General features: G+C 33.4%; 7 protein-coding genes across 8 annotated transcripts; 5 read left to right on the forward strand and 2 right to left on the reverse strand.

The window, feature by feature from the left end:
- Positions 1-156: 156 nt before the first annotated feature.
- Positions 157-2,423, forward strand: LOC124935755 (pentatricopeptide repeat-containing protein At2g13600-like). Its single transcript, XM_047476178.1, has one exon. The coding sequence runs from the start codon at positions 405-407 to the stop codon at positions 2,052-2,054; it is 1,650 nt and encodes a 549-aa protein (XP_047332134.1). The 5' UTR covers positions 157-404; the 3' UTR covers positions 2,055-2,423.
- A 747-nt stretch (positions 2,424-3,170) lies between these two features.
- LOC124933580 (protein LURP-one-related 8-like) lies at positions 3,171-4,235 on the forward strand. The gene is made up of 2 exons (XM_047474001.1): positions 3,171-3,500; positions 3,584-4,235. Exons 1-2 carry the CDS (start codon positions 3,228-3,230, stop codon positions 3,959-3,961), a joined length of 651 nt encoding a protein of 216 aa, XP_047329957.1. The 5' UTR covers positions 3,171-3,227; the 3' UTR covers positions 3,962-4,235.
- Positions 4,236-4,247: 12 nt separating this feature from the next.
- Positions 4,248-5,695, reverse strand: LOC124933579. 2 transcript variants are annotated; one of them, XM_047474000.1, is made up of 2 exons: positions 5,527-5,695; positions 4,248-5,378 (listed from the first exon to the last, which is right to left on the reverse strand). In XM_047474000.1, exon 2 carries the CDS (start codon positions 5,312-5,314, stop codon positions 4,517-4,519), a length of 798 nt encoding a protein of 265 aa, XP_047329956.1. In that variant the 5' UTR covers positions 5,315-5,378; positions 5,527-5,695; the 3' UTR covers positions 4,248-4,516. The 2 variants fall into 2 exon arrangements, with proteins under 2 accessions (XP_047329956.1, XP_047329954.1); XM_047473998.1 differs by having other exon boundaries at positions 4,248-5,387.
- Positions 5,696-10,482: 4,787 nt separating this feature from the next.
- On the forward strand, positions 10,483-11,181 carry LOC124933700 (calcium-binding protein CML42-like). Its single transcript, XM_047474140.1, has 2 exons — positions 10,483-10,832; positions 10,930-11,181. Exons 1-2 carry the CDS (start codon positions 10,488-10,490, stop codon positions 11,179-11,181), a joined length of 597 nt encoding a protein of 198 aa, XP_047330096.1. The 5' UTR covers positions 10,483-10,487.
- An 824-nt stretch (positions 11,182-12,005) lies between these two features.
- On the forward strand, positions 12,006-14,110 carry LOC124933701. Its single transcript, XM_047474142.1, has 6 exons — positions 12,006-12,224; positions 12,562-12,732; positions 12,820-12,927; positions 13,148-13,351; positions 13,516-13,683; positions 13,764-14,110. The coding sequence occupies exons 1-6, from the start codon at positions 12,006-12,008 to the stop codon at positions 14,019-14,021; spliced, it is 1,128 nt and encodes a 375-aa protein (XP_047330098.1). The 3' UTR covers positions 14,022-14,110.
- Positions 14,111-14,137: 27 nt separating this feature from the next.
- On the reverse strand, positions 14,138-16,847 carry LOC124936316 (E3 ubiquitin-protein ligase RNFT1). The gene is made up of 8 exons (XM_047476804.1): positions 16,510-16,847; positions 15,639-16,321; positions 15,487-15,563; positions 15,232-15,400; positions 15,057-15,145; positions 14,724-14,966; positions 14,549-14,652; positions 14,138-14,476 (listed from the first exon to the last, which is right to left on the reverse strand). The coding sequence occupies exons 2-8, from the start codon at positions 16,264-16,266 to the stop codon at positions 14,371-14,373; spliced, it is 1,416 nt and encodes a 471-aa protein (XP_047332760.1). The 5' UTR covers positions 16,267-16,321; positions 16,510-16,847; the 3' UTR covers positions 14,138-14,370.
- A 1,403-nt stretch (positions 16,848-18,250) lies between these two features.
- LOC124933702 lies at positions 18,251-19,234 on the forward strand. The gene is made up of 2 exons (XM_047474143.1): positions 18,251-18,863; positions 19,032-19,234. Exons 1-2 carry the CDS (start codon positions 18,251-18,253, stop codon positions 19,232-19,234), a joined length of 816 nt encoding a protein of 271 aa, XP_047330099.1.
- The last annotated feature ends 2,186 nt before the right edge of the window (positions 19,235-21,420 follow it).

Genomic DNA, 21,420 nt, shown 5'->3' on the forward strand with positions numbered 1-21,420 from the left:
CTTTATCAAACGTGGGCCTTTTTTAGAATTATACCTCTTATGAGGGCCATTTCATCAAATTTCCCATTTTTAATCCTTATATCCGAACCCCGACCCGAATCCTGAACCTATTCGGATCCGAAACCTAAACCCTAAACCTATCCGGATCCGAACCCTAAACCCCTCTCTCTCGTAACTTCAGGCTATGGTTTCCACTTTACTACTGCGAAAATGGCTCGTAAAGCTCAATCCCTCCTCAATCGATTCATTGCCATGAAATTCGACGTTAAGAAGAAGAAGAAGAAGCCAAAGGACCGGCGTCTTCACCTCGCTTCAAAGTGCCTGTGTTTTTTGGGTTCCATTGATTGGAAGTTGGAACAGTTGGATTAATTAGTATTGATATTGGAGTTCAGTTGTAAATATAGATGACCGTTGCTAAAGCTAGAATCTTCCAATCATTCATCCGTAGGGTGTCGTCTCTACACTCGCCCACCACGTCCTTCTCTCGGATTGCATACCAACTGTTCGGTGAAATGCCTTATGTGAAGCAACCCGTTAGGGAAGATCGTGCCTACCTAGTGAATATACTTAATGGGAAACCAACCAAGTATGTCCTCTGTTTATCCCTGAACTCATGTGCAAAGACACAAAATAAGCTTCTGACTTTACAAATCCATACCCAGCTAATCAAAACTGGTTTTGAAAACAACTTGTTTATAAACACTGCACTTGTTGATGCCTATGCAAAATGTGGTGCGTTAGGAGAAGCAATGAAGGCATTTCAAGAGATGAAAACGCGTGATCATGTATCGTGGACAGCAATCATAACCGGGTTTTCACAGAATAATCGCGGGGTTGATGCAGTTATGTTGTTCAAAGATATGTTGAGCTCACAAGTGAAGCCCAATTGCTTTACTTACGTTAGTGTTGTAAGTGCTTGTACTAGCCTGGAATTCGCTATTGAACTTACTACAACTCTTCACGCTCATACTGTTAAACTAGGTTGGGGTAGCAATTCTTTCTTGGTAAGTTCTCTAATTGACTGTTACTCGAAACTTGGAAGAATAGAACTAGCTGTAATTCTCTTTAGCGAAACATCTGAACACAACAATGTGATTTTGATGAACTCTATGATATCAGGATACACACAGAATCGCCTAGGAGAAGAAGCTCTGAAATTGTTTTTGAAGATGCGGAGTGAAAATATAAACCCAACGGATCATACTTTAACAAGCATTCTAGATGCTTGCGGAAACTTAGCAATCCTCCAGGAAGGAAGACAATTGCATTCTTTAGTTTACAAATTTGGTTCTATCTGCAATGTGTTTGTCGCAAGTGCTTTGGTAGATATGTACTCAAAGTGTGGCTGCATGGATGAATCTCGTTCTGCATTTGACCAAACAATAGAGAAAAATAGAATCTTATGGACTGCTATGATATCCGGTTATGCTCAGAACGGGAGAGGACACGAGAGTTTAGAGCTCTTCGATCGCATGATAGATCAAGGTTTCATTCCGGATCATTTGTGTTTCACTTCTGTACTGATTGCATGCAACCATGCCGGGCTTCTCGAAAGAGGACTTACATATTTCGATCAAATGAAATCTGTTTATAATCTGATCCCTCGTTTAGATCAATACGGTTGCCTGATTGACCTCTATGCTAGAAAGGGTCATCTTATGAAGGCGAAGGAGATAATGGAGGAAATGCCGTTTGAACCAAACTCTGTTATGTGGAGTTCTTTCTTGAGATCTTGTAAAGTATACAATGAGATTGAACTTGCATCAGTGGCTGCAAACGAGCTCTCGAAGATGGAGCCGAGTTCTGCTGTTCCGTATATTACACTCGCAAGCATATTTGCAGGGGCTGGGCTATGGAATGAAGTGGGTAAGATAAGGGAATCAATGAAACATGACAAAATAAGGAAAGGCATTACTGGATGGAGTTGGATACAGATAGACAAGGAAGTAAGATGTTTTTCTGTTCTTGATAAATCTTGCTTGCAATCACAAGATATCTGCATAGAGCTCGAAAAGCTTAACGTTGGTTTAAGAGAAACTGGATATGTTCATTAATTATGATGAACATATCATAATTGAAAAATAGGGAACAATCATACACTTTGCTATCATTTGATTAATCGGTTTTGACCAGGTTTGCCTTACAAGGATAACAACGTGACATGCAAATTTTATCGGCTCGATAAATCAATTTCTTTCGGATTGTCTAGATCTGTTTGTGGCTGGCTGGTCCATGTGCACAAGCCACATTGGTGGTACCACTTATTTTTTTTCTTCTTATCCTACTACTACTACACATTATCAGCAATTTATATGGATGGGATGCAAATTGATTGGGCTTCACTTCACTTGGTGGAGTGTTATTTGTATTGTTGTAATAGAGGTATAATAAAAGTCATATCATTTTATTTATTTAATTATTTAATGAAATTTCCTAATCTGTTAATAAAAAAGGACAACTAAGAAATTATCACGAACCGCCCTGTCAGTATTAGAAACGACACAAATAACTCCAACCGAACAAGTCCTAAGGATTAGTATTAGTAATAGTACCAGAAACATGTATAAATTCTGAAACTTCCTTTATAGATGCCAATTAAGATATAAAGTAATACGAAATGGGTCCATATAACTGCATCTAGCTTGGTATAAAGAAAAGGTCTTACTTATCCTTGTAATGGGAAAGAAAGAATATAATACAATACAGAATAGACATTAAACAATCACCTGTAAATTCTCAGCCACAAAAAAATTTCACCAAACGATTCTTATTTAATGGCATTAGAGTCCAAACATAACTTTTTTCGCTTAATCTAGTCCAAGTAATTTAATCTTAGACTATACAACTATACAAAGAATATATTTAAGTTCCAAATTTTCCTTTTAGATTTGACATTATATTTAGTATTTTAGATTATCTCCATATTAACTTAAAAGAAATTTATTCGATTCTAAAATGTCAATACAGCCCATGATGATTTATAGTTGAATGTTGAGAAGTGAGTGACTACGTGTATGATTGTAATTGGATTAAATGTTTTTTGCCAATAGAAGACACGCAAAATTGATTTCCATAATCCGCCGCCCCATTATGACGTCGTTTTCACGCGCCACTTTTTTTCTGAACCCGTAGTATATATAAAGAAACCCTCTGTTAGGTTTTCTTATCATCATCTTCTTCTTCTCCAATCTCCATTGTTAGCTTCGATTTCAGTCTTTCTATCTGAGATGACAAAAGTATATCCAAATGCCTCCGTAGTTTCTAATTCCATCAATACTGCTAACAGTAATTGTACTTCTTCATCTATGATTTCCGCATATTCCGATGAAAATTGCCGAATGTTTACGGTATGGAAGAAATCTCTGCTTTTCAATTGTGATGGATTTACCGTGTTGGATGCTAAAGGTAGTTTGGCTTTCCGCGTCGACAACTACGGATCCACCGGTGAGGTTGTTCTCATGGACGCCTCCGGCAAGCCTCTTCAAACAATCCGTCGCAAGGTATTTTTTTATTTTGTTGTAATTTGAAACAAGTTTTTGAATCCCTAATGATGAATTGATGAACTTATTGTTATTATGATCAGAGATTGAGCATGTCGGGGAATTGGTTGTTATACGATGGTGAGAAGTTAACGAATCCAATATTATCAGTTAGGAAACATGTAAGCCTTCTTTCAAACGCAAGGTCCTGTTTAGCTCATGTAAATACAATGTTATTGGGAAACAAAGGGAGATCAGTGTACGAGATTGAAGGCTCTTACACAAAGAGATGTTGTGTCATATATGATTCCAATAGGAATCGTGTTGCTGAGATCAAGCGGAAGGAGTCTGCTGTTGTTGGCGCAGCCTTTGGTTTTGAAGTTTTCAGGTTGATCATTGTAGAGCCAGATCTCATCGATTCTTCTGTTGCCATGTCACTTGTTATCCTCCTCGATCAAATGTTTGGATCTCCCAAGCGTTAAGTTCATTAATTGATTGCATCTCATCGCATTATGTAGTGTTGTTGTTTCCATTGTCACTTGTCATCCTCGTTGATCAGATGTTTAGTTGTTGTTTTCCTCCCCTCTTCATGGTGCTTTTTTTCATGGTTGGTATTCATTCAACCTTGCTTCCCTTTTTTCTTTATAAAGGGTAGAAGCTAAATGTAAGAGAAAGGTGGGGATATAGTTAGATTTGTTTGTACTATTGTTGTTTCTCTTTTGACCAAAACAAAAATATTCCATTTTCTTTCTTGTACAATGAACAATCAATCAATCAACACACAACTCACTTTGACATTATTATGAATACCCAATGTTCTTGGGTTCTAACTAACAATCAGTCCATAAACAAACATGAGTTCAGTAAATTCAAAATGGTGGAAGGAAGAAGAAAAAGAAGGCAAGATTAGATAGATAATAAATATTACATCAAAGAAGTAGGTAGCAGCTGGTGCAAGTGTTTTTTCTCATTTATCATGGCTGGCGATATCAAAATCAGAGTTACTTAAGAAACAAAAAGAATTAGCAATGAATGGTTTAGAACTGGAGCTTCCTGCAGCATAAGTTAAATTCATTAATCTTGTATGTCCTTCTCCTTGTCTTCTTCGTCTTTGCAGGCTTCCTTGGAGCTGCAGGGCATGTCTCAGCAACAGAAATAGTAATAGTAGGACTCCTAAATCCATCAGCATAAAGAAGCTCATAATCAAAATCCTCATCATAATCATCATCTTCAGCAGCGGCAACACTAACTATGTCATCTAAGAGATTCTCAGACAACAAATTCTCATCATCTTCAGCAGCAGCAGCAGCACTAACTATGTCATCAGCTTGCACACTAACAACTATGTCATCAGCTTGCACACTAACAACTATGTCATCTAAGAGATTCTCAGACAACAAATTCTCATCATCTTCATCCTCCTCATCATCACCATCACCATCACAGTCCAATACAGACGTCCAAGACTCTTTTTCTGGATCAGCATCATCATCACATTTACCACTTCCACCCAACAACTCAAAATCAAGCCTACGGGAGATCAGTCCATGTGAATCTTCTTCAAGATGCTCTGAACCCTTTACGAAAGGGTCAAATACAGCCTCTTTTGGAGTATGAGAGTTGCTGCCATCATCGCATACTGCAACCTGTGAAGAAATCAATTTCAGATCTAGCTTCGATTTCCCCATTTCCTCAGCCTCACTGTCCTTAATCGGAGTTTCAGGGATTAGTACTAAAGAAGATTTCGGAGCCTCTATTAATTTATCAACGGGTGGTTTCTGAAAGGAATCTTTCACAGCACTGGATTCAATGATGGCGTCTACTCCTTTCTCCATATCTTCTCAACAAATTTTACTGCCCGTATCTCAGAAATGCACTCACAGTGTTTTTGTCTGTTACCTATAAACCCTAATATGAGAAAAATAAATAAAGACACCTCAGAGCATAAAGGAGAATCAGATTGATTTCCCTTTTTAAGACATTAACTAAATCGAGAAATGATAAGATCTCAGTTGAGAGGAGGAGAGACAAATAACAAAGATCATACCTTTTTACGCCCAAAAGCTGAAACAGGAAGCTGTTTTGCTGGTGGGGCGGTGTCGGAAAATGATGCTAAGCGAACCAAACCACCAGCGGTGCGGTCTGGCGAAGGGAAAGAGAGATACAGAAGAAGTGTGGGGGAACTTACTAATCGACAAGTCGTGTAATATGGGGAAAGGAAGTTACTTTCCAAGGAGGCTTGTTTGGTATAAGTAATTAGTTATTTCTTCGAATATAGCCGTTTTAGAAATAAGTTTACTACTTTAAGGTCGTGTTCGGTTTATTTTTTTAAAAAAAATCAACTATAATCAAACATCACTTTATTTACTCTCACGTCACATCACTCCATTCATTAACTAAATTAAATATTTTTTATAAAAAAAAATTACCTTCAACGGATAAATTTGATTGATCTTGTACGCGAATCTTATTTATTTTGATTAATAGGTATAATACTTCTTGTACATTTAACTAAGTTTAAAATATCTCCTTAAATATTATTTTATTTTAAATTAATCCTTATACATATATTATTGTTTGAAATTGCTCTCTATACATTCATTTTTAGTTAAAATTGTTCATTATTATATATATATTTTTTTTAATTTACACAATAAATATTTAAAACATTTAAAATTTTATAAATTCATTAATTTGTGTTTTATATAAGAACAAATTTCTCTTAGGAGTAGTATATTCTTTTTTTCTAACTTCTATGACAAAGTATTCATTTTTGTTTTGAGATGATTTTTTAACTCAATTATCAAATTATGACGCATATATTATTTTTCATTTTCAGACTACGATATTACAGATTAAGACGACGAAAATGATGTTAATCATTGGTCTCCTCTATATTTAGATCATGTGTGTTTGTGTTGTGCTCCAAAACCATCTAAACAATAAAAAATATTGATGTTGGAGGAAAGAAAAATGTAAGATAGTTATATAATTAAAATGTAAATATCATGATAAATATTACGATATATAAAATATGATATTGTAATACAATATCTGTAATATGGTTGAATCAGATAGCTAGATAGAACTTATACCAAAATGACGACTAGATTTTTAGTGAAAATGAATGAGAGTGAGAATGAATTAATTTTATTTGAAGACAAAATTATGTTATTAGTCAAAATAAGTTATTATTCAAATATAAGAAGCACAACCTAGTTAGAATCTTTGGTGATTGATGGTTTAAAATTAGTTATAAAGAGTTTTTAAATTTCGACCATAAAATAAGAATTGTTATATATTTGAGTTTAATTCTTTATTTTGTACTAGTGGAAAACTTCAAATTATTTTCAACAAAAATAAATATAATAAGGAGCAATTTCAAACAAAAATAAATGTATAAGGATAAATTTAAAAAAAAATTATATCATAAAATATTTAAAATTTAGTTAAATGTATAAAGAGATTATATTTATTACTCCTATTTATTTTTATTTCTATATTTATAATAGTATTATTATATATATATATATATAAATATTTTTTTCATTAACTTAATTTTAAATATTAATATATTAATTTTTATAAATTTTGATTAATATATAATTTTAAATTTTAATTAAAATAATACTTATTAACATATTTAAAAGGAAAAAAACTCTTATATATAATAAAATTTTATTTAAATATACATATTATTAAAAATTGACTTATCTAATCTCTATTAGTAATTTGGTTAATTTGAAAAAAAGAAAAAATATTTATTAATTTAATATTCATTTTTTCTCTCTTTTTATATTAATTAATTAATTCATTTATCTCCTTTTACTATTTTTTTCTTTTGTCTATTTTTTTATTAATTAATTATGTCATTTATCTTCTTTTATTATTTAATTATTTTATTTATATTTATATTTTTTTTACTATTTTTCTTCTTACTATAACAACATAGATTATTTTAAAATTATTTGATCTCTTTTAGAGAATAATAGTTGAATATTTTAATGTATAAAGCAGTTTAATATTTACTATAATATTTAATTAGCTAGTTTATAGAATAATATATTCATTTGTCCTCCCTATAACTTTTACTCCAATTTGTATAAATATGACTAGTACATAATCTGTGTTCAACTTGTAAAAGAATAGTTTATACCGCAAATAAAATTCTTTGAAAAATATTATACAAGTAATTATTTAATAAAAATACTTAGCAAAATATAAAAATATTAAAGTATCACAACATTGAAGTACTTTATACATTATAATATTAAAGTATTACTAATTAATTTTAAAATAATTTATATTAATATAAAAAGAATAATAATAAAAAACAAATAAGAAATAATAAAAATAGATAAATGAATTAATTAATATAAAAGATAATAAAAAAATAGTAAAAAGAGTTAAAGAAATTAATTAATTAAAAAAAAGCAAAAAGCAAAAATAAATATTTAATATATAAATATTAAATTTTTAAAACACAATTAACCTTATTACTAACCGAGGCCAATTTTTAATACATACGTCTAAATGATTTTTTTTAACCATTATTGTAATGTTGTAATGAAAAAAAATAAAAAAACTTTCATTAATCATTCTAACAATAATTAATATTCACCAAATAAGATGGTCTTTGTTTAAGAGCTTGGTGTCATGGCCCATTGATATGGGGTGCACATGTCAAGCCTTTAAGGTGCATTTTTTAGAATATTTCAGGTCTTGGGTCATTTCTAGAACTCTCTAGAATCCTCTAGGAGTTCCTGGATTTTGGTTGGTCATGGAACTCTCTAGATTTATCTAGGAGTTCCCCTTTTATGAGTGAGGTCATGGAACTCTCTAGAATTTTCTAGGAGTTCCTCTTTTTGTAAGTAGGGTTATGGAACTTTTTAGAATTCTCTAGGAAGTTCCTTTTGTATGTAAGGTGGGAGAACTCTCTAAATTCTCTAAGAGTTCTCATGTATAGGTGCTAGTAGAATTCTCTAGAAACCTCTAGGAATTTTTAGGATTAGTTTAATAATAGAAGAGTCTAGAAATGTCTAGGACAAGGAAGATCTAGAATGATCTTCCCACTTGTATATAAACAAGTCTAGGTCATAGAACTCAACACTCATCAACCAATGTTCTAAACACTCAACACTTGTAATACCTCACTCTTGTAAGTAATAAACAAGATATTCTTCAAACTCTTTCTCTCTCAAGTATTCCATCTTCTTGCATATTTTAGAAGACTGACTAGCTAGGATTGTGGCAATCTAGCCTAGTGCCGCGCGGGATGAGAGAATATTCGGTGACCGAGTTTCTGCCCGTGACATTGGTCTTACTTCCAAAAGTATTAACAAAAAGTAAATATTCATAAGAACGAGATCTCAATTCGAAAAGCGCAGCAAAAAGGACACCACTTTCAAATATATAAAACCTCAAAATTTTAAAATAAAATATTTAAATGATTAATGGTATTGAATTATGTATTTTTTAATTTATGTTTAGTTTTCTTCAAAAAACTATTTCTTAAACAAAGTTTAACTCTTTTACCATATTAACATAATATTATATCGTTATAATCTTCCCTTAAACATTGTTTTAAAAGTTATTAATTTAACACTAAACTAGTTAATATGTGTATCTGAAATGCATGTGTAAAACTATATAGTGAATTAAAATAATATAAAAAATTATTAATAATCCTTCCTCCTACATTAAGAAACAAGCATCTTAAGAAATTTAAGACTAGTATTTTTAATGAAACATATTAAATTATTAATATATGAGTAAATATTCAAATTTTATCAAATAGTTTGTTATATATATATATATATATATATATATATATATATATATATATATATAAATATTAAGTTGTATAATTTTTATATTTTTTACTTTAACAATTTTTTTTTTTCATAATAAAAACTTATTGTGTTAGTACATAATTTGATGAGATGACTCTTGTAACATCGGAATGTGTTTCATTTTTTTATTATTATGTTTTGTTTGTACGACATTCATTTTAGCCGGATTTAATTTGTTATCTCAAATTTTTGTAATTCGAGTAATACTCTCGATCTTTGAAAATTTCTCGTACCTTTCAATTGTGTTAATGATAATTTTTTGAATTTGTACAATCTTATCTTTTACGGTAGAAGATATGCTATTGTTAGATCTAATTTATTTTTATGAGTATTATTATTTTGATAATATAGGTAGACAGTCAATTATAACATAATTTTTTCGACGTTATTAACAACTTTCAGATAAAGACAAATTTTACCGCTTGTTCAAAATTTTGGATAAAGAATTTTTCAACGCAAGTTCATTAATTTGTTATATTTGTTATATTTCATCCATAATTGATTCATTATCATGAAACTCAAATGAGTTTTTGTTTGAAGTAGTAAAAATTAGTGTTGTTCAATAATTTCTATTAATATTTGTAAATTTGTACTATTTAACATATAAAAATTTATTTAGTTCATTTAAATTTGTAAATGTTATTTTATATTATTGGTAAATTAATGTTTGGTATGTTTATATATTTTGTATCATATTGAATTTATTACAAGTACATCTTAATTTAAATAAGTGCATTGTTAATAAAATGAATTATAAGATAATTGAAATGGCATTAATTAAAGGCCATCATTTGACATTTTGTATAAAAAGAAGCCACTTGGGTTGAACTTACTTGGTCTCTTTGATTCAATTGAATTCAATTCTCTATAGAGTCCGTCTGAACAAGTCTGCTATGAGTTGCAGTCTGTTTTGAACCATTTCTCATCAAATTAACAATTCCTATAATTCCGCCATCTCACATAATCCCTTCCCCTTAAATAGGAAGAGATATTCCTGGTGCTAATTCATCCCCATAACCGCAAACTCATCTCTCCACATTCCCATTCCCATTCCCATTTCCAATTCTCTATTCTCTCCGATTAACAAAGCGTAAACATAATAATAATATTATTATTATTATCTCTATTACTTTCCATACAATATTAATTGCTTACTATGGAATCGACAACAGATCAATGCCAGACGCCTAGCCTGGCTGGATTCAAGGGCAGAAAACCCTCCTCCTTTCGTCTCCGAAGCTCCAGCCTCAACACCCTGAGGCTTCGCCGTATATTCGATTTATTCGACAAGAACAACGACGGAATGATCACCACCGACGAGCTCAGCCAGGCCCTCCAACGCCTCAGCTACGACGCCGACATGGACGAATTAGCCACCGTCGTCAATTCCCACATCCGCCCAGGAAATATCGGCCTTGAGTTCGAAGACTTCGTATCTCTTCACAGTTCCCTCAATGACACTTTCGTCGGCCTAGAAGGGGATGAAGAAGAAGAGGAGGATAATCAAGTAATTGTTTTATTTTCTTTATACATACATACATACATACATTCTATTCTATTCTTATATTAAAACATTTATAATTTAATTAATTAATTAGTTGGAAGAAGGGGAGTCACAAGAGGATGTTGATCTCAAAGAGGCATTTAAGGTATTTGACGAAAATGGAGATGGATACATATCCGCCAATGAATTGCAAACCGTCTTAGTCAAGTTGGGTTTCGCCGAAGGAAGCGAGATCGATCATTGCCGGAAAATGATACTATCTGTCGATCGCAATCACGACGGTCGCGTCGAGTTCTGCGAGTTCAAGGAAATGATGCGGAAGACCGTTCTCGTTCACTCGTCTTAATACACATACATATATATATATTCTTTTTATACTATGTTTTCTTTTTCTTTGCATATATAGTTCATTCATGTGTAATTATCCTGCATTATTTATTTATTGGCATATTGCCATAATTGTCAAACTTCTATTCAAATAGTGTGTTATATATGTATAATAACATCTTTCATTTTTTCATCATAATGTATTTTAAGATTTCATATTGCTTCCTTTATTATACATATTGTGGATGGATTAATATATTACTATTGTAAATGACTCCAAATGTATCAAATAAATGTCAGCATTAATGTTTTTTTTTTTTTTTTTTTTTTTTTTTTTTTTTTTTTTTTTATCAAATCTTCAAATACTAAACATTGTAAAATCCAACATATAAATGTTGATAATAGTTTCAATACAATTTTTTTTAAGCAAGCCGTTTGTTCAATAAAAAAAGTTAACACCTATCTTTATCCGTTTCGATTTAAGAAGGTTTCAGTAAAAATCATACATAAATATTTTAATCTCAAATAAACTATAATTTATTAGTTTATAAAACAATAAATAATATATATTTTGTAGTAGTAATATTTTTAATCAAATTTGAAGAAGAAGAAGAAGAGTAGCCAAAGATTGAGCGTTGGATTGAAAGAAGAAAAGTGGATCCAACGGTGTGATGCATGATATGAGTAGATTAGAGTATAGCGTGGCATGATATAACTCCCCACACCCACCCGGCAGAAAAGGCGGTAACCTTATAACCGGTAAGTTGGTTATTTGATGAAGAAGAAATTAGTGTGAATTAATTAGATGAGGTGGTACGTAGAATATAATATTAATTGTAGATGATGGCATATAGAAGAAGGCAAGGAGTTTCCAGATCTGGAACCTTCTTCCAAGGAGAGATTCATCATCCTCATCCTCATCCTGATGATCATGATGATCACGATGATCAGACCAACTCTCCCTCCTCCTACCTTTCTCCAATGGCCGCCGCTCACACCATCAGATCATCTTCCTCCTCCTCCTCCTCCGCTTTTAACTCTTTCTCAGAACAAAGATCCAAGGTTCGTTCGATCGATCCATCGTATTCAAATCTCTAATTACATGTATGTAGTGTAGAGGTTTTATTTAGTCAACCGTAGAAGAATTAATTTGTTGCATCTCATATCCATGTTGTTACGTTTTGCATCCATTGTGTTCTTCTACATGTTTTCAATCGCTACTGAATTTGATTGGATAGATTAATTAGGAGATCTCAGTATTCGGAGGATTTCATTATTATATGCTAATTTGGATGAATGAATGAATGAATGAATTCAACTATTAAATTATTTGAACTATTTATTATTCTACCCCTCAGCATTATTTGTTGTGTGATAAGATAGATGCTTGAAACCCTAGGATCCTCCAACATACGAGTATACATCATTCCAAATTCCAAATCAGCCCAAAGGTTTCTGGGAAATTCTAGCTCAAAAGGCTAAATCAATTATTGATGATCATGATCATGATGATCATCATCCCAGTACTACATTGAGGCCTCAACCACTTACCACCATTACAGATAGCCAGGTCGATATCTGCTCCATTTTTCATTCTCATTCTCATCATCGTCATCAGAGTGAGTGTGATCTTCTCTAATCATTTTACATTCTTCAGTTCTCTGAGAACACTAGAAGACCGGAAAATCAAACATTCAGGAAAAGCTTGGATGCACTTGCCTCCTCCCTTAATCACATTGGTGACACCATAGGAAATGCTTTGGAGGTAAATACAAATATATATATTTACCTTAGTTCTAAAACAACACCTTTAGAATTCATTCTTCCACCTTTAGCGTAGTGCCTTAGGGAGGAGGAGACATGTAGATTGTTTATAGCCAGTTAGTTAAGCAAATGACTTTTAATTTTATTGCAGCTTCTTTAATTACCACCCCATTTCATGCTGTGATTACATTATTAATCTTCTTCATTGAATATGTTCTCAGGAGGGACGGACTATGGTGGAGAATAAGACAGCAGATATAATCCAAGAAACACGAAAACTGCAGATTAGGAGAAAAGGGAATTCAATTGAGGAACAGAATCAAGTCCCTGGTTTATCTAATAATCGATGGCAGCAAACCTCTGCACAGATAATGCAACAACAAATACAAAACAATCCAGAAACTCAGCTCAAGGCATCTCGCGACGTAAGGTGGCAAATTTGTATTGTATCACTTTCTTATTTTATTATTAATTTTAAACCATGACGATAATAAGATCAATCTTGAATGAAAATCCATTGAAGTTTAGATTTAGTAAGTATTGTTGATCTTCAGGTGAGACTGTCTGTCTGTTTTGGTCACACGTGCAGGTGGCAATGGCAACAGCTGCCAAAGCAAAGCTTCTTCTCAGGGAGCTGAAAACCTTGAAAGCGGATATGGCTTTCGCGAAAGAACGATGTTCTCAGCTCGAGGAAGAGAACAAAATCCTTAGAGACGTCGGTGAAAAGGGAATTAACCCTGCAGATGATGATGACATGGTTTCTTCTCTAATCTCTAATCTATCATTTGAATTTATTTTTCAATTCTCCTTCTCATAGTAAATTGGTAAATTTTTCAGATAAGGCTTCAACTCGAGACTCTTCTGAACGAGAAAGCTCGTTTGGCAAAGGAAAATTCTGTATATGCTCGCGAGAATCGGTTTTTGAGAGAAATTGTAGAATATCATCAGCTTACAATGCAAGATGTTGTGTATCTAGATGAAGGCATAGAAGAAGTTACTGAAGTTTATCCCATTCCGGCAATTACCAGATTGCTATCAGTCTCTCCTCCTTCGCCATCTTCTCCGATTTCACAATCTGATGACCTGCCAAATTGATGACGCTACATCTTCTTGTATTCATTTTTCTTTTGGCAGCTAATAACACAGTTTCTTCTTTTGACATCAATCAATATGAACATGTTTCAGAATTCTTATTCTTCACACATTAAAAAGAACAAAAAAGGATCTACTTGTTTCAGAAAAATAATATTTTTTCTCTACTGAGAATTTTGAGATACACAAGGAAAAATACAATTTGGGACTCTGTTCACTTTCTCTATTGCTTCTTTTAAAATTATAGGCCAAATAATACATACAATTGAGTTTCTCAATACAAATCTACCTACCTACCTACAGACACAAACAATAGTTCTTCGGTACAACAATATAATATTAATTCACCCTCTTAGAAAAACTGAAAAAACAGACTCGTCGATCCATCCCCAAATGACTTCAGATCAGCTGGTTTCACTAAAGCTCTGCACAATGGGCATGTTCTCTCCCTCTCAAACCTGAACGAAACCAAAACAGTCAATCCGACGACAAAACAAAACAAAACAAAACAAAGCAAAACGGACACTAACCATTCTGATACACAGTCTTCACAAAATATATGTTTACAACGCAGCATAATGGGTGCGTGCATTTTCTCCTGGCAAATAGCACATAGATCTCCAGCCGCATTCACCTATATATATTATATAATTGGGAATCATATATTTCACGTAACTACAGAAGAAAGAATAAAGTTAATAGAACCTGCTCCAATGTTGCGTGAGATCCGTAATGGATCTCTTTATGAGACAAAGCTTTTAAAGCAGTAAGGAAGCATTGGACCTTCTCAACTATTGATGTTAACTTAAAAGTCAAGTAAAGCCCTGTCATCAACGATGAAAACAGACTTCCATATTCCTTATTCAAGAAGAAACGATACCATACTGGTGCAGGCAATAATGCTCTATAAAGAAGCACTGTATATTCAACCAACGTTAACATTTGACCCTATACACGTCACACAAACACATTCAGAGCCCAATGAGGAGGAACATTAACCGTCATTCAATTTGTAGATTAACAAAAAAAGTAACTCACCTGCTTGCGGTAGTTTCGTCCTTTACTATTCTTATAATACATTAACAATATACACTTCATAATCATCGTAGCCTGACGAACCAACGTATCTGTAACTCAAACCAAAACAACATCAGTCTCTTCATAAAAAAATAAATAAAATCTTTTGAGTAAATGTATAGAATTAGAAACAAACCGTTGACCATAATGATGAAGACAGCATGCCAAAAGGGTGGAATAGACTTGGGAGGAAGCATGACGAGTGGATAAAGAAGATCGTCATTCTGATACCACCAATAAACGCCAAATATGTGTACAGCAAATACCATTGATATTCCAACCAAAACTGTCATCTTTCTCTCCCCCTACATTTGATCAATATTTATGTTAAGACACAAGGAATTTCCTTAAATGAACTACATTCCATAACAACAACAACAACAACACCTACCTTCAAAGCTGTCTGCTTTTGTACAATACCATTTGATTTGAACATCACACCCGCCACCCAAATCGTCACAAAGAAACCTGTAAGTTTAAGTTTATCGTAGAATCAAGAATAAATACATACCCCTTAAAAAATAAAATAAAATGAATACCTACCTTGCAAGTGCTGTCTAATGAAGACAACCAACAGAAGCAAAGAAAACGGGAGGATCTGTTCAATCCACCTGGCTGCTTGCTGTATGTCGTATCTTTGCGAAGAAGAATCTCTGTTATTAACTCCAGACGCACCACCATCCACAGACAAATCTTCAGCATCAACCATTCCATTTATCGGTTGAGTCTCGCTCTCTCTATCTCCTCCTCCTCCGCCCTGAGTATCCAACAATGTGGAAGAAGACGATACAGATGTTGTGGATGCTGTTCGGCTCATCGACTGAACATACACATCAGTATCCCCCCTCTGTTCATACGAGGTGGAAGCCAAAACAGGACCAGCCTGATCGCGTTGTTCTTGTTCGCCGGCACCAATTATCCTAATAGAAACTTCCCCATTGTTGCTCCTTGCATATTCATTAACAGATTGATCTTGGAATCCAAGTGATATGCTGCTGCCACTGCTGCTATTATCAGAAGAATCCTGCTGATTATTTCTCGTAGTCCTCAAGATACCGGCGTATTCCAACAATGAAGTAACAGGAGAACGGAAGAAATTTGATGCTGATAAATGCATTCCATATCTTCTAGCATTACTAATCGTAGATGAAGAAGCAATAGACGCTTCCATTGATGCAGCAGTAGCTCTCGACAGCCTAGGCCTAACCCTAACCCTAGCCCCAGCCCTAGCCAAATAATTACATAATTACAGGTAAGAACAGGATTGTCAAATATCAAAATCCCAACCCTACCAAACATGAAATTAAGAATCTTTCTCAATCAGAACCATTATATCTCAAAAATGAAACAATAAAACTTCATAATCGGACATGGATATAAGAATCTTCAAGTAGGGGGGAAGAATCTGACAAACCTTGGCGATGCAAACTCCGTTGAGGAGGCGCCGAATTAGATGATGAATGAATGAATGAGGTCAGCGAATGAAAACCCTTATATGATATCAGCTAATAATGAGAGACGAGTGATGACAGATGAGAAAGACGATTCAAATAAATAACGTTGTACAGAAGAAGAAGAAGAAGAAGAAGAGTGTGAATAAGGCGATGAATGCAGGAAATTGCTACGATGATGATGATGATGATGATCGGACAAACAATTATGGCTCCTGTTCTTCAAAAATCCAAATCCCTTTTCTCTCTCTATCTCTATCTATCTATCTGAAGAAGAAAGGTCCAACGGCGCGAGAAGAGAGAGAATGTGGAAATGATCAGTAAACCTCATATAATAATAATATACCCTTCATTTATTTTTCATAAATTTTCGCTTTTTTTTTTATCACAAACAAATAAACAATAATATATTTTAAATAATTTTTACATTAACTATTAATTAATTGTATCTATTTCCCATAATCCCGACTCTTCCTAGTAAATGCTTTTGTTGACTTCAATTATTGTCATTTTGAATCTTGGGTTTCTGTATAATTTTAATTTTAAATTACAAGGCATAACAAATTAAACTAGCATATTTTATATTAAGTATGAAAAATATTATTTTTTTTTTTTTGGTCAAACAAGTAAGATTTGTGAAATGACATTCTGTTATTGTCTTTTCAAGTTCACATGTTGAAGATACGATATATAGAAGAATATGTAAATATTTATTTATTTTTAAATAAAAATTTAATTTCTGAATTCCAAAAGTGGAAAAACATATAAATTATTATTTTTTAGTTGATGAGAAGAAAAACGTCGGCGTCTCAAATAACGAAATTGAAGGGCATAAATGTCAATTAACAAACCTCCATGAAATACTGTCCGTTGATTGAAATTTACAGCTCATACCATTTTCATTTTTCATTTTATTTTAATTTTACCAGTCTTTCTTCATCTTCTTTACTTGCGCTAATATACTGATACTACTACTACTCCATTGATGCTCTCTCTCTCTATCACTCTATCTCTCTAATTAGCTACTGGATTTGCTTCAATCATCTTCATTCTATAATCAGTATTTCTTGCTATCAAGTAGTTTCTTGAGCCGACATTCTCGGCTCAGACTCCGGCTAGAAACACTCGCCGCCGATCGAGGTTAATCGCTTGCCAAGTGGTCGCCGTGTTTGCAAGCAGAGAGATTCAGGTGATCGATTTACCAGTCTGACTGCCTTTCTTGCTTGCTGCATTGCCATTGGAGTTAATCTAATTCAGAAATGATCAGAACTCAGAAGAACTACTACTGGTTAGCTTCGGCAATTGAAATGTAAAACGCTTCTCATTCGCTTCATTTTTCTCGTCATTATCTCTACATTGCTTACCTTACCTTAGCTTAGCTTAGCTTACCTTACCTTAGCTTAGCTTAGGTTAATAATAATCTCTTCAGATCTGTTGTTAGAAGTCTTTACTGTTATACTCTCATTGTGTTCGATGTCTTGAATTGAAATCTCAATGCATGTTGTTGGACTTGAGCTGGAGATTCTAACATTACACAATGGACGGAAATTTGTGAATCTGTAAAGAGAGAAAATGCAGAAAGTTTTCTCAATTTGATCGGATCCCCTCTCTTTTAGTGTAAAGTATTAACGGTGTTGCTAGCTAGCTAGGTTATCAAATTGATTCTGAAGCTCTTGAGAAGACTTTAGGTTATTTACAATATTCATGGGGATTCTTCTTCTTCTTCATGATGGAAGACTTTCTATAATTCTTTCTTTGGTGTTCCTTTTTTGGTTATTACCAAATCTGAGAGGTCAACCTCAACCGCCTAATTCTTCACCTGGTTCTCAAATGATCCTAGACGCACTTCTCCAAGACTATGCATATCAAGCACTTGTTCATCCAAAAACCGGCATTGCTTATGAAGGGACAGTTCCATCTAATTTGACCGGGATTCAAGTATCAGGAATGAGGGTTAGGCGTGGTAGCCTAAGAGCCAGAGGTATAAAAACATACAAAGAGTTTGAAATTCCAATGGGTCTTATCGTGCAGCCAAATGTGGAGAGGCTTGTTTTGGTTTACCAAAACTTAGGCAATTGGTCTGCCTCATACTATTCATTATCAGGCTACACTAACTTGACTCCGGTTCTTGGCCTACTCTCTTACGATGCTTCCAATTTATCTGCCAAGAACTTACCTGAATTGAATCTCATGGCAGCTGGTCAACAACCCATCACTATAAGATTCTCAGAGGTGGGATCTGTTCCACAAGGATCTGTTTCCATGTGCGTTTGGTTTGATTTACAAGGCTTAGTGACTTTCAGCAATGTCGTTTCAGGCAATACTTGTTCAACTCGACAGCAGGGGCACTTCTCTATTGTGACTAATTACACTGCCCCGTCTCCTCCTCCTCCTCCACCACCACCAGCTGCAGCAGCAGCAGCAGCACCACTAGGAAGTAGTACTAATTCGAGGGTGTGGATAATTATTATTGGTTCGGTTTTAGGCGGTTGTGTATTGTTAGTTTTGACGGCGTCTATGGGTGTATGGGTTAGAAATTACAGAAGGAAGAAGAAAATGAGAGGGATGGAGAGAGCAGCTGAAGTAGGGGAATCGTTGAGTATGAAGACGGTTGGGAATGTAAAAGCTCCAGCTGCAATGGGTACACGAACTCAACCTGCAATTGAGCATGAAGCTTACCCTTCTTAACCAAAACCAACATCACGTGGATCATTGGAACTGTGTTTAAATTAGGTATTGTTCTGATATTGCACCTGTTTTTATTGGTGTCCATTTTTCCATTATTGTTTTTTTTTTTTGCATTGAGTGAGTAATTGTCTAGCTAGCTAGAAGAGATTCACCATTTAGTTTGACTCATATATATTATTGTGTTTCTTTTTTTCAAGGCTTGTATTCTTTAAGTTGTTAAAAAGTGATTTATCTAGGTCTCTTCTTCTAATAATTGGTTGATATGAGAAAATAATATTGAGAATCATAAAAAGGTATTGAAAAGAATAGTGGATTATATTAGTCTAGATGTTGCGTAAATATATTGTTAGTCTTTAAAAAGATTAAAATATACTATTAAACTAGAGACAATCCGGATATAATAATAATAAAAAAAAATAGATGAATCATGATGCATTTTGTGTGGCTTATTTTAAGAAATATATATATAGTTGATAGAATTAATGTTTGGGGGTTAAAACGGCGCCGTTTAAGTAATATATGTCGTCCAGTCCAGTCCAGCTAAGACTAGGTTGTATGTATGTTAATGAGAGCCGCAAATGGGGTTGTGTCTGTTGGGGGGACCAAAACTTATGATTGTGGGAAATCCATGCTATATTTTCTGCCACGTGTCTATTCCATTATTTTTATTTTTATTTTTAATTATAAAAAGAATATTCATATGCAATCTCCTCATCAAAATATTTGTCACTTTAAAATTATTATTTTTAAAAATAATTTTGCAATAACAATGATAAAAACAAATATTAAAGCTTATTATTACCAACAAATATCTATATTTAGTGGTTAAAAAAAGTAAAATGAGAGACTCTAACTCATTTCAATTTATTTTATGAGTCATTATAAATGTTTACGTATGATTGTTGATTCAAACCCTTAATTATTATATACAGTATTATGGCTATTTAATTATTACATTACTTAAATTTTTTAATTTATTTTTATAATTTTATGTATAAATATATAATTCATATTATTAATAATTAAAAAATAAATTATTTAATCCTTATTATTATCCTATCCTTTTTCTGAACTTCAGTAGTGCATAAATTTTAAATAGAGTCACAAACCATACAATATTTAAATAACAAAATTTTTGAATAATATTATTGTTAGAAATTAAAGTAATCATAATACTTATTAAGGAGTATTTGGTTGTTAAAGAGCCTATTGGATTGTCCAAGACTATTGATCTTATATAGTAAATGAGACTCTTTATGTCTCTTAGTTTAATGTCTTAGTTATACTCTACTTTATTTAAGGATTGTAATCGTGATCTTATCTACAACAATTTCAATAGACAAATTTTCATTCAAGGTTATTTTCATTCTCTAAATTTTCTATTCACTTTCTAATATATTTTTTCACGGTTCGATCATCGAAGTCCTGTGGTATCAGAGCTTTGGTAACATTGTTGAAGAAGATATCGTTGTTATTCGATATGGAAAGTGGTGGTCGTGTAGCTGGACTCGGTTTGGAGTTGTTAAACCAGTCAAACTACCGGATATAAAAAACCTGTATGGAATCGTACCTGGTTGGGGAAGATTTGTGGGACATCGTCGTAGACGATGATAATGTAGCTCTTGAGGATGTTGCTGAAAATGCGGAAGCATCGAAGAAGCGGAAGAGTCTCAACGCGAATTCAAAATTTGTGTTGAAGAGGTCAATCTCCCACAATCTATTTGAGCACATCATCGGTTGTGGATCTGCTTGTGAGATTTGGGAAACACTTGATCGTCTTTTCAACAAGAAGAACGAGGCTCGTCTCCAGATGCTTGAAAACGAGTTGGCAGCCGCAAAACAAATTGGATATGTCTTGGAGTTCTTTCTTAAGGTAAAGAATATATGCTCAGAATTTTTTTTATTGAATCCAGATGAGAAAATCTCAGAGGCTCGAACAAAGAGGCATATTGTTCGAGGACTTCGACCCGATTATAAACCATTCATCACATCGATTCAAGGTTGGGCTCAACAACCTTCACTCGAGGAGTTTGAAAATCTCTTGTCATCTCAAGAGTCGTTGGCCGCACAAATGGCTGGAACGAGTATAAAGGAGGAGTCGAACAGCGCGTTGTTCGTGAAGAAATCGAGCTGGAAAAAGGGAAAGTCGAACAAGGAAGAAACAGGTCAGGATTCTTCAAATATTC

The sequence above is a fragment of the Impatiens glandulifera genome, chromosome 4 (genome assembly GCF_907164915.1).
Source record: "Impatiens glandulifera chromosome 4, dImpGla2.1, whole genome shotgun sequence".
Classification (NCBI taxonomy): Eukaryota; Viridiplantae; Streptophyta; class Magnoliopsida; order Ericales; family Balsaminaceae; genus Impatiens; species Impatiens glandulifera.

Bases quoted from the DNA above. Each gene is read 5' to 3' on its own strand.
- LOC124933702 (XM_047474143.1), top strand. From the start codon at position 18,251: ATGGGGATTCTTCTTCTTCTTCATGATGGAAGACTTTCTATAATTCTT. The intron at 18,864-19,031 runs GCAATACTTGTT...GTTCGGTTTTAG, and splicing joins TTTCAGCAATGTCGTTTCAG to GCGGTTGTGTATTGTTAGTT.
- LOC124933579 (XM_047474000.1), bottom strand. From the start codon at position 5,314: ATGGAGAAAGGAGTAGACGCCATCATTGAATCCAGTGCTGTGAAAGAT.
- LOC124933580 (XM_047474001.1), top strand. From the start codon at position 3,228: ATGACAAAAGTATATCCAAATGCCTCCGTAGTTTCTAATTCCATCAAT. The intron at 3,501-3,583 runs GTATTTTTTTAT...TATTATGATCAG, and splicing joins TTCAAACAATCCGTCGCAAG to AGATTGAGCATGTCGGGGAA.
- LOC124935755 (XM_047476178.1), top strand. From the start codon at position 405: ATGACCGTTGCTAAAGCTAGAATCTTCCAATCATTCATCCGTAGGGTG.
- LOC124933700 (XM_047474140.1), top strand. From the start codon at position 10,488: ATGGAATCGACAACAGATCAATGCCAGACGCCTAGCCTGGCTGGATTC. The intron at 10,833-10,929 runs AATCAAGTAATT...TTAATTAATTAG, and splicing joins ATGAAGAAGAAGAGGAGGAT to TTGGAAGAAGGGGAGTCACA.
- LOC124933701 (XM_047474142.1), top strand. From the start codon at position 12,006: ATGGCATATAGAAGAAGGCAAGGAGTTTCCAGATCTGGAACCTTCTTC. The intron at 12,733-12,819 runs GTCGATATCTGC...TACATTCTTCAG, and splicing joins CCACCATTACAGATAGCCAG to TTCTCTGAGAACACTAGAAG. The intron at 13,684-13,763 runs GTTTCTTCTCTA...TAAATTTTTCAG, and splicing joins CTGCAGATGATGATGACATG to ATAAGGCTTCAACTCGAGAC.
- LOC124936316 (XM_047476804.1), bottom strand. From the start codon at position 16,266: ATGGAAGCGTCTATTGCTTCTTCATCTACGATTAGTAATGCTAGAAGA. The intron at 15,564-15,638 runs GTAGGTATTCAT...TTAAACTTACAG, and splicing joins CATTAGACAGCACTTGCAAG to GTTTCTTTGTGACGATTTGG. The intron at 14,967-15,056 runs GTGAGTTACTTT...TGACGTGTATAG, and splicing joins GACGAAACTACCGCAAGCAG to GGTCAAATGTTAACGTTGGT.